This window comes from Haliotis rufescens, unplaced genomic scaffold (genome assembly GCF_023055435.1).
Source record: "Haliotis rufescens isolate VD_foot unplaced genomic scaffold, xgHalRufe1.0.p SCAF_51, whole genome shotgun sequence".
NCBI classification, from domain to species: domain Eukaryota; kingdom Metazoa; phylum Mollusca; class Gastropoda; order Lepetellida; family Haliotidae; genus Haliotis; species Haliotis rufescens.
Genome location: NW_025964235.1, coordinates 2,325,808 through 2,345,396, shown reverse-complemented (window position 1 = coordinate 2,345,396; position 19,589 = coordinate 2,325,808). Strand labels below are relative to the sequence as shown.

Here is a 19,589-nt window from a genome sequence, read left to right as displayed (position 1 = left end):
ACAGTCAGAACTTGATTACACACAGATCAGAGTTATCAAGATTTAAGATTATGTTATGTAGATGAAACTTATTCTTGTAATTAATTAATGGTTGCAGTAATAATAACAGTATGTCACAGTGTAGGATATATTTGTACCAATCCAAATATTATTCTAAAATGTCAAATAAAACAACTGAATTATCTATATGAAGTGTGTTGTCTCGTGTTCAGTGACTGACTACCAGTGTTTCATGTATGGAGTATGTCTCCCTCCCTGAGCATCAGATGTAGTAGAATGTTGCTTGTCCCCAGGAACTCCACTCGACCCTCAACAAGCTGAAGGGCAGCATCTCTGAGATGCAGAAGCTGAACGCTGCCCTGGTGGAAGGAGCTAGTCGAGAACGTCGTGGACCACTCAAAACTGAGATGTCGGATATTGACAAACGCTTGGAGAATGTATCTGTGCGTCTCAATGCTAAATTGGCTGACCTTGAGGCAACCATTGCAAAGTGGTCAGAGTACTACAAGAGACTAAACAACTTCTGTGATTGGCTGAATGTGAAAGAGACCAGACTTAATGAAGTGTACGAGAATAAGCGGGACTTGCCGGAACAGCAGCTGACGAAGGCCGAGGTAAGGACTACCAGACACACATATATTTAGGAGGGTTACTTACTGTGGGGTGGTTACTTACATTCGCATGGTTACTTGTTATAAATAAACCCAAGATGTACTCTTTCATTGTGTCCCCTTTCTACCTTGTTGGTTATACTGAAGTAATCACCTAGCGCTTGCTTCCAGGCGATCGCGTCAGAGGTGTATGAGAACCACATCACCCTGGAGACACTGGAGAAGGATGCCCGCGGACTGTCCAACAACTTCCGATCGCGGGAGACAGCTGCGCTGAAGTCGAAGCTGACAACCCTGCGGCGGCAGTGGGAGAGTCTGTGTGCCCGGGCCAAGGACCGCAGTACCACCCTGTCGGGCAACGTCATCCACTGGCAGGAGTACCAGCGCCTGCAGGAGCAGCTGTTGCCGTGGATCGTCAAGGCCGAGAAGTACTGTGCCACCGAGCCGCCCAAATGTGGGTCACTGGAGGAGGCGCGCCAGCTGTACGACGTCCACCAGGTCAGATACGTTGCTTCTCTACATGGGGTCTGTTTTATAAATTCAGTTCATATTCAGAAGGGGCGGTGTGGTAGCCTCGTGGTTTAAGCGAGCGCTGGACACACCGATGGCCCAGGTTCAATTCCCCACATGGGTACAATGTGTGAAGCCCATTTTGGGTGTCCCCGCCTTGATATTGCTGGAATATTGCTATAAGTGGTGTAAAATCCAACTCACTCACTCACTCAAATTCAGAAGTATGTATTTATGCACAAGCCAAATCAATCTAGTAACTATCTGGTTTGGTAAATACAGCCTCAGTATGAGCAAGTAAATTAGTTGAAGCTGATGGTGATCACAAATAATCTTCCGTGGACAGGTTTGTGATATCCCTATTCATCTTTTTATGTAACCAGAGCTTCCTTCAAGAGGCGGAGGAGCACCTGCCTCTGTTTGAGAAGATGAACACGGAGGCCGGTTACCTAATGGAGCAGCCCGACATGCCCCGAGAGCTTGAGGTCATTCAAGGTCGATGGGGGAACATTCTTGTTGCCTCAGAGGAACGCACACACCGCATGGACAAGATGTTCGGAGCATGGACAGCCTTCGATGAAGAGCAGGACAACTTCATGGAGACACTACAGAAGTTTCAGAACCGACTGGCCCAGGATCCCAACACATCCACCACAGACATCCAGGTGCTGGAGCACGAGCTGGCCCTGGCCAAGGTAAGCAGTTGACTACAGGCAGCCACAGGGAGGTCTACAATGATGGTGTTTACTGGGGGGATGTTTACTGGGGTGATGGTTACTGGGGGGATGTTTGCTGAGGTGATGGTTACTATGATGGTGTTTACTGGGGTGATGTTTACTATGATGGTGTTTACTGGGGGATGTTTACTTTGAGGGTGTTTACTGGGGGATGTTTACTATGATGGTGTTCACTGGTGTGATGTTTACTATGATGGTGTTTACTGGGCTGATGTTTACTATGATGATGTTTACTGGGCTGATGTTTACTATGATGGTGTTTACTGAGATGATGTTTACTATGATGGTGTTTACTTGGCTGATGTTTACTATGATGGTGTTTACTGAGTTGATGTTTACTATGATGGTGTTTACTGAGGTGATGTTTACTTTGATGGTGTTTACTGGGGTGATGTTTATTATGATGGTGTTTACTGGGGGAATGTTTACTATGATGATGTTTACTGGGGGGATGTTTACTATGATGGTGTTTACTTGGCTGATGTTTACTATGATGGTGTTTACTGGGCTGATGTTTACTATGATGGTGTTTACTGGACTGATGTTTACTATGATGGTGTTTACTGAGGTGATGTTTACTATGATGGTGTTTACTGGACTGATGTTTACTATGATGGTGTTTACTGAGGTGATGTTAACTATGATGGTGTTACTGGGTTGATGTTTACTATGATGGTGTTTACTGAGGTGATGTTTACTTTGATGGTGTTTAATGGGGTGATGTTTACTATGATGGTGTGTACTGGGGTGATGTTTACTATGATGGTGTTTACTGGGGTGATGTTTACTATGATGGTGTTTTCTGAGGTGATGTTTACTGGGGTGATGTTTACTATGATGGTGTTTACTGAGGTGATGTTTACTTTGATGGTGTTTACTGGGGTGATGTTTACTATGATGGTGTTTACTGGGTTGATGTTTACTATGATGGTGTTTACTGGGCTGATGTTTACTATATTGTGTTTACTGGGCTGATGTTTACTATGATGGTGTTTACTGGGGTGATGTTTACTATGATGGTGTTTACTGAGGTGATGTTTAATTTGATGGTGTTTACTGGAGGGATGTTTACTATGATGGTGTTTACTTGGGGGATGTTTACTGAGGTGATGGTTACTTTAATGGTGTTTACTGAGGTGATGTTTAATTTGATGGTGTTTACTGGGGGGATGTTTACTATGATGGTGTTTACTGGGGTGATGTTTACTGGGGTGATGGTTACTGAGGTGATGGTTACTTTAATGGTGTTTACTGAGGTGATGTTTACTTAAGTAATGTTGACTTTATGGTGTTAACTTTAATGGTGTTTACTAAGGTGTTGTTTACTTTTATGGTGTTTACTGAGGTGATGTTTACTTTATGGTGTTTACTTTAATGGTGTTTTCTAAAGTGTTGTTTACTTTTACGGTGTTTACTTTAATGGTGTTTACTGAGGTGATGTTTACTTTAATGATGTTTACTTTACGGTGTTTACTTTAATGGTGTTAACTAAGGTGTTGTTTACTGTTATTATGTTTACTACAATGCTGTTTACTGATGTTATGTTTATTATAATTGTGTTTACTGAGGTGATGTTTACTTTAATGGTGTTTACTGAGGTGATGTTTACTTTAATGGTGTTTAGAGAGGTGATGTATACTATTATGGTATTTGCTACAGCTTTGGTTGCTACAGTTGCCATCGCTACAGCTGGGTTTGCTAAGCTGAGGTTGCTACAGTTTGGGTTACTACAGCTGGATTGGCTACAGTTGGGGTTGCTACAGTTTGCTACAGTGGTATGTGTTTTCCTGCTGCAGGCACTACAGGATGAGGTCCGCAGTCAGCAGCCGCAGATGAATGCGTTGCAGCGGCGGTTTGAGCAGGTGCAGCCGTACGCCAGCCCAGACGGCCTCAACAAGCTCAAGCACAAGCAGGATGACATCAAACAGACCTGGAATGACATCAACACCGGGGTGCTGGAACGGCAGAAGATGTTGACTACAGCCGTACAACATCGACGTGACTTTTACGGTCGCATGCAAGACTTCGAGAAATGGGTGAAGAAAATTCAGAGGAAACTAGATACTGGGAGTGAAATATACTCTGATGAGGTTGCTGATGAACTTGCTAAGCTACAGGTGAGTGTTGAGTACCAACTCTGTCGTGTACCATCTCTGTCGTGTACCATCTCTGTCGTGTACCATCTCTGTCGTGTACTATTTCTGTCGTATAAGGATAAAACAGTTGACATTGTTCAGGTGTGTCATGAAGGAACAGTGGGTGATAAGTGCTGATGATTAGATGCAGTTTCAGATGAGGATGAATGACAATGTTCTACTTTTGTTGGTGAGATGTTGAATGTCGTGTCTTGTGTTCCAGGGTCTGCGAGGAGAGTGTGGTCAGCACGACCCTGTCTTCCAAGCCCTGCAGCAGGAGTTCAAGGAGATGGTGCAAAACTGCTCCAAGGATGAGGCAGCTGTGCTCAGTGACCGGTTTGACCGGATCATGGAAGGTTACACAAAGGTTGAGGACCTGATTCAGAACCGGGAAAATCTATGTGACAACTGGACAAAGTACAACGACGACCACAAGGAGGCCCAGGCCAAGCTGAAGTCTCTTCAGACCCGCCTACAGTCTCCTGACCTCACGGAGGCAGAGGTCAACAATATCAAGAGGGAGATCGCAGAACTGAAGGCCAGCATGAGCGGCTGGAACAAGCAGGCAGACGGGCTGGATGACTTGATGGGAGCTTCCCAGATGATCATCAAAGACCGAGCCACTCAGCGGACGCTGCACTTCAACTCGGAGCTGCAGAGCCTGGAGCATCTGTGTGACACAGTGTCGGAGGCAGCACAGCAGAAGGAGAATCATCTCGGGGAGCTGGCACATCTCAGTGATGACTTTGTGGTCAAGAAGGACAAGCTGGTCCTCAAGCTCCAGGAGATCCAGGACAGGATCGCCTCAGCTGCTGTGGACAAGTCCAGCCTACAGGGGCTGAAAGAACTCATCAGAGAAGTAGAGGTTCGTGTCAGGTTATAACATTAGCATATTTATGATGGGCCAAATCCACACCCTATGGTCAAAGCGATACATTATAACCCTGGTCAGTGGAACAGCACGCAATTTGCATTCCCTGCTCCCTTGGCAGTATACAACTAAAGTTGCCTGTGAGGCGCTAGAAGGTTAATAGTCACATGACAGAGCATCTTACCTACCAGTTCCCATTCTCTGCTGGTGAACAGGCATATCACTGATAATGAGTTCCTGGTATAAGAACAGTAGTTGTATAAGTAAGTAGTTATAAGACAATTATGTCTTGGTACTAACCCTTAGTTGATCATTGATCTTCTTTTTTCAAGGATATTCGAGATGACATGTACGCAAACAATCCTGAGTATGAACAACTGCGCGAACTAGGTCGGCAGATCATGCAGTCTGACCCCAGCAAAGCCGCCGCCCTTCAGACTCAGCTGAGTGAGGTGAACCAGGTATGGGAGGGCGTGCAGGCCACCATCGCTGAAAAACACCAGTACCTCAACTCCGTGGGCAGTCTGTGGCAGCAGTACAACGAGGCCAAGACAGGTGTGGTCAGAGTGTTGGACGACGTCAACCCACTAGTCAATCAACAGATCGCTTTCTCCAACCCAGCAGATGTCAAAAAGAGTCTGGACCAGCACAAGGTAAAGTCAGTTGGGACGGGCTTCTTCTCAGTCTATAACCATACAGGGTACTCATGGGTCTCAGTACATGGGGTGGGCTTCTTCTGAGTCTGTAACCATACAGGGTACTCATGGGTCTCAGTACATGGGGTGGGCTTCTTCTGAGTCTGTAACCATACAGGGTACTCATGGGTCTCAGTTCATGGGGTGGGCTTCTTCTGAGTCTGTAACCATACAGGGTACTCATGGGTCTCAGTACATGGGACGGGCTTCTTCTGAGTCTGTAACCATACAGGGTACTCATGGGTCTCAGTACATGGGGTGGGCTTCTTCTGAGTCTGTAACCATACAGGGTACTCATGGGTCTCAGTACATGGGGTGGGCTTCTTCTGAGTCTGTAACCATACAGGGTACTCATGGGTCTCAGTACATGGGGTGGGCTTCTTATGAGCCTGTAACCATACAGGGTACTCATAATTAGGCCTCAGCGTTTCTTTGATGTATCAACAAACATTACTATCGGAAGAATACTTGCAAAGCAGTCATGTTGTTGTGGTTTCTGTTGTTACTTGGTGTGCTGTGTGTTCCAGAATGCAGAGTTTGAGCTGCATGCCAACCAGACCCAGCTTGACCAAATGAACACGAAGGGCGTGCAACTCCTGGAGGAACTGGCCAAGGTCCCCGGCTTCCAGTGCGAAACTGTGGAGGCCGACCTAGATGATGTCAACCACAAGTGGGAGACTGCCAACAGGGTGGGTCATGGAACAGTCAATAATACAAGACTACCACCATAGGGTAGTGTTTCGCTATGGCGCATGGTCAACACAGGGGAGATAACTCTAATCTACTGAATGAAGTCGTATTCAAATGACTAGGATGTCACTATATATTTTTCACAGTGTGGGTCGTGGAACACGCAGGCTTAAACAGGAAATTAAATACAAGCTACCACCATAGGGTACTGTTTAACCATGGCGCATGGTGAACATAAGGGAGATAACTCTTATCTCCTGTTGAAGTCGTTTCAGATGACTAGTTCATGGCTGTCATGTCACTATATCTTTTCCTCAGAATCAGGAACATGTAAGATTTGTATATAAACTTGGAAATATCATGACATATTTGCCGTTGTCTCAGACCATCATTGATGATCACCGGGAGAACCTGGAAGCACAGCTGGTGTGCTGGGACCAGCTGCAGTCCGGCAAGGACGAGGTTGCAGCTTGGGTCAACTCAATGGGCAACAAGCTGGACGACAGCCTCAAGAACTTTGATGATGCCGTCAGCGTGGAGAGCAGGTTGCTCAAGTTCAAGGTATGTTGTTACATCATGATCTCACTACTAGCCCAATTACTAGACCCAGACACGTCTACATTGTCATTGAGACATGGAGGAAGAGGAATACGATTTATCTTACACTGACCTGGCCTTGAGCCTTGACATTTGTAAAAGATGCTGCAATGATCTCGCTCGCTCGCTCACTCACTCACTCACTCACTCACTCACTCACTCACTATCCCATATTTCATGTGACTGCAGGAAGAAGCTCCCTACTTTCAAGAGGTCCTGAAGGAGATCAACCAGAAGATGAATGACCTTCGTGAGTTGAATGGAGGTCATGACTTGCCTGGCATGGAGCAGGAGATGCGGGATATCATTGCCAAGTTCGAGCATGCATCGGAAACAGCTGGTCAGTTGGAGTCTGTCATGTCCAATTTCTCTGATGAACAAAAGCAGCTACAGGAAGCCATTGATGCTGAAACCGAGTGGATGAACAAGATGAAGGAGAGACTAGCCAAATGTGACGATGTGACTGGCAGTGACGATGACATCATTGCCAGATTCATGGAATCAAAGGTAAGCAATGATTCACTGACAGATTCATGGAAGAAGGTGTGAATTGCATATGGATTATGATTTTGTGTAGATTAGAAACTCTCCAATACTTAGACAGACATAATTATTTGAAGACAATTTTTTCCCTCTTAAGATAAGTATATGTTTGGTTTTAGGAACTACAAGAAGAATTTGCACAGCACAAACAAAGAATGGCTGACATACAAGCCAAGACACGCTCACTTCAAGCCAAATACCCATCCTCAGAAATGTCAAACCTAGCCAAGGATGCCAACGTAATGTCAAAGAAGTTTGATGCTCTGTCAGGCCGCGCTGAGCGGATAGAGGACTCCCTGCAGGGGACTCTGGAACAACACTGTCTAGAGGCCCAGCAGCAGCAGGCGCGATGGCTCAACCAGGCCAAGGAGAAGGTCTCCTGGTGCGACGACATCGGTGGAGACCGCTACAGTGTGGAGGCCAAGCTGTCTACCATCAAGGACCTGATGACAGGACTGGAGGAAGGGGAGGAGAAGAGAGCATCTGCAGCTGCTCAGCTTGAGAAGATCAAGGCCGTCCTGCCCAAGACCAAACAGATGGAGCTGGAGGCCCAGAAGAAGGCCATGGACAGAGAGTGGAACTCCCTGGCGGGACAGATCGGCCAGACTCAGTGAGTACCAGGCTCTGGTGTGGGCGGCCATTTGGTCAAAAAATACAAAGTTAAAATAAAGGACAACAAATTACGGCGCCATCTGGTGTTCTTTATTGTTAACATTGTCCTTTTGTAGTTCGGTGTCCTTTTTGTGAACTGACGTTCTTTGGTACACATTGTTCTTTACATGTGACGTCTTTCGTTTGCGGGTTGTTGTTCGTATTTTGTATTTTGGATTCATTATTCGTGTTTAAATAATGACCTTTATTTGTAACATTCATTCTTTATTGGTAACATTTTACTATTAATGCATACTTTTGTACGTTATTTCAACTTTGTACTTTTTGACTGAATTGCCGTCCATACTCTGGTGCTTCTCATGTTGTTGGGAATAAAAGGTCCTTTTATTGCCCTCTGAGATTGATTCCAACATGTTGTTTTAAGATGGCTGGTTGCAAGTTTACAGGCAATGATGTTATTTATGATGTTATCTCACCAACAAAAGCACAATTAATTTTTCTGGAACCTTATTTTAAAAATATCATTCATATTTGTTCAAGCTTTTTTCAGTATCTTTAAGGCACTGTGAACGTTTAAGTCTTAAGATCCAAGAGTATTCAAGGTGTGTTCTCTGATCAGGAATAAGCTGGAGACATCGATCGACCAGTGGACGGACCACGACGGCCGGTATGAAGAACTGAGCCAGTGGCTGAAGGATGCTGAGTCCCGGATGAGGAACCAGTCAGCCTTGAGGTCAGACCTGGATGGCAAACATGAACAGCAGCAGAACTTCAAGGTCAGTGAAAGGTCACCAAGCAGACAAGCATGTTACCAGATTGTCCTGACCAAGTTACTTCAGACAGTCTGTAATGACACAGTACATGTGTTTTATCTGTCATTTATATAGCAAAGAATCGTTGTACCTTACCCTCTAATTGTTGATAACATGGGTTTTCCGGCTGTAGCCTATACACAATAATCCATCCCTACACAGCCAGGGTGATGAGCCAGTCATGGAACTCGGGCCTGAAACGCCACCAGATGTTGTGTTGTGTTATCTTGATGTATTTGTTTGTCTGTGTCAGGAACTGGAGGCAGAGATTGCAGCTAAAAGGAGAGAGTTTGAGGAACTCCAAGATACTGCTGGTCAGATCTCTCGCTCCACTGGCGACAACCGCACAGCGTCACATGCAGCACAACTGCTCAACAGATTCCAGACACTAACTGAGTCTGTCAAGGTAAGGCCTGACTAACAGTGCTACAATATCTCCTTGTTCAGAACATACCTACTATTTCTATCTACTGAGAACAGTAAAGCATCGACACGACGTGCGGCCACTGACTGCTTGTTTGTTTGCTGTGTTCAGGACCAGAGTGAGAAGTGTGACAGCAACATTGCTGACCATGAGACATTCTCCGACAACATGAAGGATGCGATGGGGTGGCTGGAAGATGCCCAGCGGCAGCTGGAAGACTGTGTGTCCGGGGTCGGAGATGAAGAGGCGCTGCGCCTTAAACTGGCCAAACTAAAGGTACAAAAAGTCTCTTGCTACTCCGAGTTCCTGGATCCACTGTGATAGGATACTGGTATTGCACTCTCGTATGTGCTGCAAGGTATCCTTAGCTTCCTTCTTATGCGGAATGACATCTGTTTCAACTCAAGAAGTATTTTCTGATTTCAATGCAATACTCTGCCTGATGTAACAATAATTTATGAATTATTTGATAGGCATTTCTTAGAAGTCGATGGATGACAAAGTAGACAAAATGTTTGTGTAGTAGCGGGCAAGGCTCCGGTTAGTGCAGTAAACACAGAACAGGCTACTGGGGTGTGAGTTGACAGTTGATTTTATTTGCGCACACGCTAGTTGTTTCTGAACTCTGTACTCTAAAAATACAATGAAAATATCTAATAAATGAAATAAAACATATCATAGTATCAACACACCAATGTATAAACGGCTCATCCAGTTTAATATGCTATGCATACTATAAACATTTACACGTGATATTTTACATTAATGTATCAAACATGCTGAGCAGTAATTACACTTACCATTGTGGTTTTAAGCCAAATTACATATAGAAATACTTAAGACGGTTACACAAATACCGCCTCTACAGATTGCCATGATATAAATATAATATAAACACAATATACACAAAATGTACACATAACTTACCACTGTGTGGCAATGAGCTGGCAACTATGTCAGCGTTGGCAGATCACAGGCATCAATTGCCATATTCTAGAACAAATTTAAACAATAAGGCCGCATAAGAAAAAAGAAATGGCCAATAAAATTAAGAACATGTAAAATGACCTTTTCATATGTATCCATTCAATCATAATCTACACACATACATACTGCATTCACACATGTAGTTAGATGGTATTTCAGTAGTGATTAATAGTTAAATTAGATTATAGATTTAGTTTAGATTTAACTGAAGTGTTTAACAAATTAAGAGGGAAAGTATGGAATATCTGAAGATATCGAGATAACATGTATACTTATGATGAAGTACTAGTTTATGTTTTTAAACTATTTTCAGTTTGACATATATTATAAAATATATATAATTACCAATCAATGCATTACCTTAATGCATCTAATTCATAAAACTAAATACACAGACATATCTACAAGATACATAACTATGAACCAAACACAAACTAACCTTATAGAGATCCTGAACACAACAAATATATCGTCCACTGATTTGAAATCCAGTCCAAAGAACCACTGATATCCTTCAAGTGTAAGTGACCAACTAATTTAGCAAAGTCAGCAAAAAACAGAAGAAACCTTTTACTTACATAACACAGAAGCTGGGAAGGAAAACAAAGCAAGACGCTTGTGCTGTTGGTGACTGTATAGGTGAAAGTGGCTATTGTTATGTTAGTAGTTATGTAAGTACTGGAGCTAGTCTAATTGTTGTTGTTTTCATACTGCTCAAGTAATCTAGCTTGAGACAGAAACAGGCTAAAACAGAAACGAGACAATTAAAAGACTTTACTAAAATATTTACAAAATAGCAATAAAATCAACTCGGCCACATACTACCCCCTCCCAAATAATGACGTCCTCGTCATTTAATACTACCATCAACAATCGAAATAAATGCACGAGATAAATGTTCCAAAACGCCACTGGAAGCAAGTTCCTGGATAGTCCGAGATCTCCTCTCCCTGTCTTGGTCTGGGATCTGGTGACTCATCAGGTATTCCCCTGATGTCATCCAAGAGGGCTTCCGAGTTGATCGATTGGAACGTCTGGCTGCTGTCGGTGGGGTAGGGTGGGCTATAGTGGCTTCTGCAAGTGGCGCAGCAGCTTCATCAGTAGCTTCTAACAATTCCACTGCAGTTAGCTCCTGGTTGTCCTCTATTCTGAGTGCCGTTAAAAGAAGGTCCCACTGCCACAAGAATTCCTTGATCATCACCAGTTTCTTCTTGGGCAGAATCTTCCATCCTGTCAGCAGCTTCACTGTTCATGGCTGTTGAGTCATGATCTTCTGCTAGTACTGGAGCTAGTCTAATTGTTGTTGTTTTCATACTGCTCAAGTAATCTAGCTTGAGACAGAAACAGGCTAAAACAGAAACGAGACAATTAAAAGACTTTACTAAAATATTTACAAAATAGCAATAAAATCAACTCGGCCACATTTGGATAACAACTTCTTAATGCACTGTAATGGCGATGTTTCAGTATTGATCCTTATAAGGCCTTATGCCATTACATAAAAAAAAGACGTTGTTATCCATAGATTGTCTTCTTTGCCAATCTACCTGTTAAAGCTATACATGTTATTCTGATCAAATCAGTTTACATCATGGTGGCATAATTCATTGACATCCATGTTTACTGCAGGATCTTCTGGTCAACAAGGAGGATGGACTGGCCAGATTTAATGCGGCGCTGGAGCATGGGGAGAAGCTGTTCCCCAACACATCGAACCAGGGTCGTGAGAACATCCGGCGGGACCTGCGGGCCTTGAGGGACACTTGGGAGACTTTCCAGGACAAGCTGAACAACACTCAACGCCAGCTAGAGACTTCACGCATGCAGTGGTCCTCCTTTGATGAGAACTTTGATCAGCTCAACAAATGGATCATAGATACCGAGAAGCATGTTGGCGCTGAACCTGAGCTGAAGAACTCACTACAAGAGAAGAAAGCTCTGCTGCAGCAGTATAAGGTGGGTGGAACGTTGTGGGTGGGACGGGGTGGGTGGAACGTTGTGGGTGGGACGGGGTGGCTCGAACCTGGTGGGTGGAACGTTGTGGGTGGGACGGGGTGGCTCGAACCTGGTGGGTGGGACTGGGTGGCTTGAACTAGGTGGGTGGGACGGGGTGGCTGGAACCTGGTGGGTGGGACTGGGTGGCTGGAACCAGGTGGGTGGGACGGGGTGGCTTGAACCAGGTGGGTGGGACGGGGTGGGTGGAACCTGGTGGGTGGGACGGGGTGTCTTGAACCAGGTGGGTGGGACGGGGTGGCTGGAACCAGGTGGGTGGGACTGGGTGGCTGGAACCAGGTGGGTGGGACGGGGTGGCTGGAACCAGGTGGGTGGGACTGGGTGCCTGGAACCAGGTGGGTGGGACGGGGTGGCTTGAACCAGGTGGGTGGGACGTGGTGGCTTGAACCAGGTGGGTGGGACGGGGTGGCTTGAACCAGGTGGGTGGGACGTGGTGGCTTGAACCAGGTGGGTGGGACGGGGTGGCTTGAACCAGGTGGGTGGGACGGGGTGGCTTGAACCAGGTGGGTGGGACGGGGTGGCTTGAACCAGGTGGGTGGGACGTGGTGGCTTGAACCAGGTGGGTGGGACGGGGTGGCTTGAACCAGGTGGGTGGGACTGGGTGGCTTGAACCAGGTGGGTGGGACGGGGTGGCTTGAACCAGGTGGGTGGGACGGGGTGGCTTGAACCAGGTGGGTGGGACGGGGTGGCTTGAACCAGGTGGGTGGGACGGGGTGGCTTGAACCAGGTGGGTGGGACGGGGTGGCTTGAACCAGGTGGGTGGGATGGGGTGGCTTGAACCAGGTTGGTGGGACGGGATGGCTTGAACCCGGTGGGTGGGACGGGGTGGCTTGAACCCGGTGGGTGGGATGGGGTGGCTTGAACCAGGTGGGTGGGACGGGATGGCTTGAACCAGGTGGGTGGGATGGGGTGGCTTGAACCAGGTTGGTGGGTGGGACGGGGTGGTTTGAACCAGGTTGGTTGGATGGGGAGCGGCTTGAACCAGGCTGGTGGGTGGGACAGGGGGTGGAACATTGTGGGGAATCTACAAACTTCAGTGTACACAGTTGCTTTGTTTTATATGAAGGCTAATGTGTTAAGTGTTCCCATACATTAAAATTAGCATTAAAAAAACTTTATGAGATTATGTTCCCTTTCCATAGCCAGCCATGAATAAAGGGTGAGTTTCTGTACCTATGGTTCTTTGGTTCTCCTGGCCATGATTCATCACGTACGCCCTCTTCTATAACCTGCACAGATGTAAATTGCTAAACAATTTAAATGCACAAAATGATGTATTTCCTGTGATAGACGTGTACCTGTGTGTTTCCTTCTCCTTGCAGACTCGACACCAAGACATCCTGTCCCACCAGACCATGGTTGACAGCATCACAGACAAGGGGAGAGCACTTGCCTCCAGCCAAGTACAGAACAGACTCACCCAGCTCAACCAGAAGTACAGCCAGCTTCGCTCTCAGGCCCAGGTGAGTGTCACTGTGAGAAGCCGTCTTCCTCTGATCTGCCCAACTCGTGTTGAGTGTTGATTTGTATGTGTGTGACATGGCAACTATTGAAGTGGGACTTCTGCACAACATCTGCCTCATGAAACTGTTCATATTACACAACCATAATTAGTGTGGAACTACAATATACATGCAGACAATTTGCCGAGGCAGATGATTTGGTATTCTGGTGCCCCAGTGAACTGGGTAGAGTTGTGTCCCTCATGTTGTGGCACAGGATCTGATAGACACAGGCTTAGATTACCCCTGATTATGATAATGTGTTTGTCAGTGCCCTTCCAGTGCTCACAAGGTAGTACAGAACCAGCATCCCTACTTTCCACCCTCTTTGTGCTGACACTGTGATGTTGATCTCTCACGCCCCCTGACAGAACCAGCATCCCTACTTTCCTCCCTCTTTGTGCTGACACTGTAATGTTGATCTCTCACGCTCCCCCTGACAGACCCAGCTACGGCAGGCAGAGCAGCACGTGGACCAGCATCAGCTATACCAGGACAACCACCAACAGACCTGCGACTGGATGATCTCCACCAAGGACAAGCTAGCTGTCTGCTCCGAGGTCAGCGGGGACAGACAGGCGCTGCAGAACAGACTGGACAGAGTAAAGGTACAGTGCTCCTTCTGTGTTCTACTGTAATAAGTGTTTACATTAAGACATATCATCAACAGCATAATCCAATTTTAAGTTTTGAAGAGAACACAATTTCAAACAGGCCGAAAGTTTACATGTATTAATTAATGCTATGCAATGGCGAGTTTGTTTCACAAAGCTATCCCATACCATTAAACAGCTGGAGACTGCTTACTCTATCCCTCCTCATGTCCTATCTGGGGCGGTCGGGTAGCCTAATGGTTAAATCGTTCGCTTGTCACGCTGAAGACCCAGGTTCAATTCCCGACATGGGTACAATGTGTGAAGCCCATTTCTTGTGTGCCCAGCCGTGATATTGCTGAATATTGCTAAAAGTGGCGTAAAACCATACTCACTCACTCATGTCCTATCTACCACAAGTCCACTCTGTGTTATTCTGCCATCCACAGGACCTCCAGTCTAGCCTGAGTGAGGGGGAGTCCAAGCTGCACAGCACACACCAGCACGGGGAGAAGACGCTACCGCAGACCGCTACCCAAGGTCAGAGGAACATCCGGCATGAGCTGGAGACGCTGGACCAGGACTGGCAAGGGCTGCAGGGCAAGATGGGCGACATGCAGCAGGGACTGGTCCAGGCGCTGGAAGCTCTGGAGAACTATGATGGGTCATGTGAGGAACTTGGACACTGGCTGCGGGACGCCGACAGCAAGGTCAAGGACACAGATTTGAAGTCAACTTTAGAAGAAAAACAGAGACATGTTGATGAGCTGAAGGTATGCCATCCTAGCGTCCATTTCTGCCTCTTGTTGTGAGCTGAAGGTATACCGTCCTAGTGTCCATTTCTGCCTCTTGTTGTGAGCTGAAGGTATACCGTCCTAGTGTCCATTTCTGCCTCTTGTTGTGAGCTGAAGGTATACCGTCCTAGTGTCCATTTCTGCCTCTTGTTGTGAGCTGAAGGTATGCCGTCCTAGGGTCCATTTCTGCCTCTTGTTGTGAGCTGAAGGTATGCCATCCTAGTGTCCATTTCTGCCTCTTGTTATGAGCTGAAGGTATACCGTCCTAAAGTCCATTTCTGCCTCTTGTTGTGAGCTGAAGGTATGCCGTCCTAGGGTCCATTTCTGCCTCTTGTTGTGAGCTGAAGGTATGCCGTCCTAGGGTCCATTTCTGCCTCTTGTTGTGAGCTGAAACAGAGGTTGTGAGCTACATACCCTAAGTTGTCATGGAATTCCACAATAGAAAGGGTCCCAGCAACAAATTCTTGTCATGAGAGTCAACTGGTTGTGATTGGGTGGTCAGACTCAATGTCTTTGTTGATTGTGGGACATTCTTCATACATATCAATCCTTTTGGTTGTTGTTTTTTAGGTTTGTTTGGCCGAGCCTGTTATTTTCAGGCTGACCCAGATATTGCAGGGATATTACAACACACATATCCAGAGTCCTAATGCTGGTGCATGTGTCCGTCAGGCTTTACGTGAGATTGAGGCCAAGCATATACTGTCTCTTGTTGTAACATAACCTGTGAGTCCTAAATCATAACGCTCATGCATGACTGTCTGTCAGGCTCTTCAACGTGAGATCGATGACAAGCAGGCCAAGTTTAGCAACCTACAAACCATGGCCTCTCAAGTCCAGGGAGCTGATGCCAGGCAGATCGGCTACAGCACCCAACTCGCCTCCAAGTACGAGACTCTGAAAGCTGGCATCAAGGTAGGAGGTCATCAGAATCATGTCAGATAACTCAACCAAGTAATATATCACACATACATTTCCTTTTGTAAGAACAGTGAGAAAGGTTTGCAGCAGATCGTTGGTGAGCTGATCGTGAGACTTGTCTGCTTGTTCAGGATGCAATCCGGAAGTGGCAGGACAGCGTGGATGAGCAGCAGTCCTATGAGAACAACCTGGCGCAGTGCGATGACTGGATGTCCACGCTACGGAAGAGGCTGGAGGTGTGTGGGGACCTCGCCGGCGACAGACACGACGTCGAGGACAGACTCGCCAAACTGCAGGTAGGACTGGCAGCCCAGCTAGCTCACCGTTGTCTTGTTCACAGAAGTAGTCATGTAGGTCCTAGTTGTAATGCTGGTGATAGTTATCAGGTAACATTGCACCAATCCCTCACTAATGTTTCTGAACTGTGCACAACATTAAGTGAAACATCATGTCACATTACACTTCCTCACATCCTTCATTGCTTGCTTTCCCTTGTACAGCAACTGGCTGCGGAGAAGGACAGCGGCCGCCACAGCATCATGCAGACAATAGATGCCGGGGAGAAGCTGTATCCTACCACTGCCTCGGAGGGCAGAGAGGTGATCCGCCAGGACATCCGGAACCTGCGGGAGAACTGGGACTCACTGTGTGATGAGGTGGCAGCGACCCAGAGGAAGCTGGAGTGCAGCCTGCTAGAGTGGTCCGCGTATGACGACAACTTCGAGCAGTTTCAGAAGTGGCTGCTGGACACGGAAGTCAATCTGAAGGAGGAGGATGAGATGAAGGCTACACTGCCCGAGAAGAAGGCCCAGCTACAGAACCACAAGGTAGGGATGCCAACAGGGGCCTTAGGGGGTGATGTTGGGGAGGGGAGAGACACAGAGACACAGCTACAGACCACATGGTAGGGACGCCAACAGGGGCCTTAGGGTGTGATGTTGGGGAGGGGAGGGACACAGCTACAGACCACATGGTAGGGATGCCAACAGGGGCCTTAGGGTGTGATGTTTTGGAGGGGAGGGACACAGCTACAGACCACAAGGTAGGGATGCCAACAAGGGCCTTAGGGTGTGATGTTTTGGAGGGGAGGGACACAGCTACAGACCACAAGGTAGGGACGCCAACAGGGGCCGATGTTGGGGAGGGGAGGGACACGGCTACAGACCACATGGTAGGGATGCCAACAGGGGCCTTAGGGGTGATGTTGGGGAGGGGAGGGGACACAACTACAGACCACAAGGTAGGGATGCCAACGGGCCTAAGGGGGTGATGTTTGGGAGGGGAGGGACACAACTACAGACCACAAGGTAGGGTTGCCAACAGGGGCCTAAGGGGGTGATGTTTGGGAGGGGAGGGGACACAGCTACAGACCACAAGGTAGGGATGCCAACAGGGGCCTAAGGGGGTGATGTTGGGGAGGGGAGGGGACACAGCTACAGACCACAAGGTAGGGTTGCCAACAGGGGCCTTAGGGGGGGATGCTGGGGAGGGGAGGGACACAACTACAGACCACAAGGTAGGGATGCCAACAGGGGCCTTAGGGGGTGATGTTTTGGAGGGGAGGGACACAGCTACAGACCACATGGTAGGGATGCCAACAAGGGCCTTAGGGGGTGATGTTGGGGAGGGGAGGGGACACAGCTACAGACCACAAGGTAGGGATGCCAACAAGGGCCTTAGGGTGTGATGTTTGGGAGGGGAGGGACACAGCTACAGACCACAAGGTAGGGATGCCAACAAGGGCCTAAGGGGGTGATGTTGGGGAGGGGAGGGGACACAGCTACAGACCACAAGGTAGGGATGCCAACAAGGGCCTTAGGGTGTGATGTTTGGGAGGGGAGGGACACTGCTACAGACCACATGGTAGGGATGCCAACAAGGGCCTAAGGGGGTGATGTTTGGGAGGGGAGGGACACAGCTACAGACCACAAGGTAGGGATGCCAACAAGGGCCTTAGGGGGTGATGTTTGGGAGGGGAGGGACACAGACACAGCTACAGACCACAAGGTAGGGATGCCAACAAGGGCCTTAGGGTGTGATGTTGGGGAGGGGAGGGGACACAGCTACAGACCACAAGGTAGGGATGCCAACAAGGGCCTTAGGGTGTGATGTTTGGGAGGGGAGGGACACAGCTGCTGACCACAAGGTAGGGATGCCAACAGGGGCCTTAGGGGGTGATGCTGGGGAGGGGAGGGGACACAGCTACTGACCACAAGGTAGGGATGCCAACAAGGGCCTTAGGGTGTGATGTTTTTGGAGGGGAGGGACACAGCTACAGACCACATGGTAGGGATGCCAACAGGGTCATCAGTGTGAGATGTTACATCATGACCCTAAGATGTCTATTCAAGACTATAGGGGTTGCAAGTGTCGTGTGGGCCCAGGACTTAATACAGATTCAGGAACTGAGGATAAAGAAATGGGAAGGTGCATGTATTTAGTGATTATTGTAACCTTTATCAAAAGTTGTAAGGACTGATTAAGGGTTTCAGTGCAGCAGTAAGTATACTCCTCCATCTTCCTTGTGCAGGTTCTCCACCAGGATATCGTGTCTCGCCAACACATCATGTCCAACCTCACAGAGAAGGCGCACAGCCTCACACAGTCATCGCCCTCCGCCAAGGTCAACAAGTTTGTCGGAGAGCTTCAGAAGAAGTATGACGGCCTGTGCGACAAGTCCCGGGGGGTGCTTGGGAGCCTGGAGGAGGGGGTCAAGTATCATCAGCAGTTCCAGGATGCCTACCACGACCTTCAGGACTGGCTCAACCTGTCCCGGGAGAAGCTGGACTCGTGTGCTGACCGCTCCGGGGACAGACTCTCTCTGCAGAGCAAGCGAGAGAGACTGAAGGTAGGACTTGCTATATATTAGTTGATGTCAGTTTAGCTGATTCCTTTTAAGATGCGGTTTACTCTTTTTTTCGTCTTTCCCAGTTGAGATGAAAATGTTTCCATGGCCACATATTGGTTTTGTGTCATTTTATGAGGTTTGTCTGAATGTATTTGATTGTCTTTCTTGAATTGAGTTGTCACTGTTATCAGATGCATTCTGTACATCACAACTGTTTTGCCATAGCTGTAAGATTGCTGATATGGCATTAAGCAATAATCGCTCCCTCCCTCTCTCCCTCACTCACTCACTCACTCACTCACTCTCACATTACTGTTGTCAGGAGTTCGAAGCCTCTGTTCCTGATGGAGAGAGGAAGTTGAACAAGACAAGGGAGCTGTGTGAACAGACGGCCAAGCACACATCTCCCCAAGGCTGTGATGTGTTGCGGCGGGAGATCGAGCACCTACAGCGTGAGTGGGAGGACTATGTGGGTGTGATGAGGCAGGTGGGCTCCTCACTGGACCAAGCCATGGTGCAGTGGGGAGACTTCGAGACCAAGTTCCAGTCATGCGCCGATTGGCTGAAGCAGATGGAACAGGCTGTCAAGAACCATGAACTCAAGTCCACGCTCAAGGAGAAGCAGACGCAGGTGGACAAGTTCAAGGTCAGTGTAAAGCTTGTCATAGTTATATATTTGGTTACTTGATGTTGC

The 19,589-nt window shown here is 47.5% G+C and overlaps 1 protein-coding gene across 3 annotated transcripts in view; it reads left to right on the top strand.

The window, feature by feature from the left end:
- LOC124127167 (muscle-specific protein 300 kDa-like) overlaps positions 1 to 19,589 on the top strand; it is a 270,673-nt gene that overhangs the window by 58,599 nt on the left and 192,485 nt on the right. For all 3 annotated transcript variants that reach the window (XM_048384845.1, XM_048384846.1, XM_048384847.1), the window contains 22 exons: positions 294 to 614; positions 783 to 1,109; positions 1,505 to 1,816; positions 3,655 to 3,975; positions 4,217 to 4,858; positions 5,197 to 5,517; positions 6,087 to 6,248; positions 6,634 to 6,810; positions 7,036 to 7,353; positions 7,509 to 7,999; positions 8,621 to 8,777; positions 9,067 to 9,219; positions 9,349 to 9,513; positions 11,854 to 12,180; positions 13,560 to 13,700; positions 14,183 to 14,347; positions 14,782 to 15,105; positions 15,895 to 16,041; positions 16,179 to 16,343; positions 16,548 to 16,874; positions 18,578 to 18,895; positions 19,218 to 19,541. In XM_048384845.1, the coding sequence (XP_048240802.1) occupies positions 294 to 614; positions 783 to 1,109; positions 1,505 to 1,816; positions 3,655 to 3,975; positions 4,217 to 4,858; positions 5,197 to 5,517; positions 6,087 to 6,248; positions 6,634 to 6,810; positions 7,036 to 7,353; positions 7,509 to 7,999; positions 8,621 to 8,777; positions 9,067 to 9,219; positions 9,349 to 9,513; positions 11,854 to 12,180; positions 13,560 to 13,700; positions 14,183 to 14,347; positions 14,782 to 15,105; positions 15,895 to 16,041; positions 16,179 to 16,343; positions 16,548 to 16,874; positions 18,578 to 18,895; positions 19,218 to 19,541 (6,105 nt within the window). The remainder of the gene's footprint in view (positions 1 to 293; positions 615 to 782; positions 1,110 to 1,504; positions 1,817 to 3,654; positions 3,976 to 4,216; positions 4,859 to 5,196; positions 5,518 to 6,086; positions 6,249 to 6,633; positions 6,811 to 7,035; positions 7,354 to 7,508; positions 8,000 to 8,620; positions 8,778 to 9,066; positions 9,220 to 9,348; positions 9,514 to 11,853; positions 12,181 to 13,559; positions 13,701 to 14,182; positions 14,348 to 14,781; positions 15,106 to 15,894; positions 16,042 to 16,178; positions 16,344 to 16,547; positions 16,875 to 18,577; positions 18,896 to 19,217; positions 19,542 to 19,589) is intronic.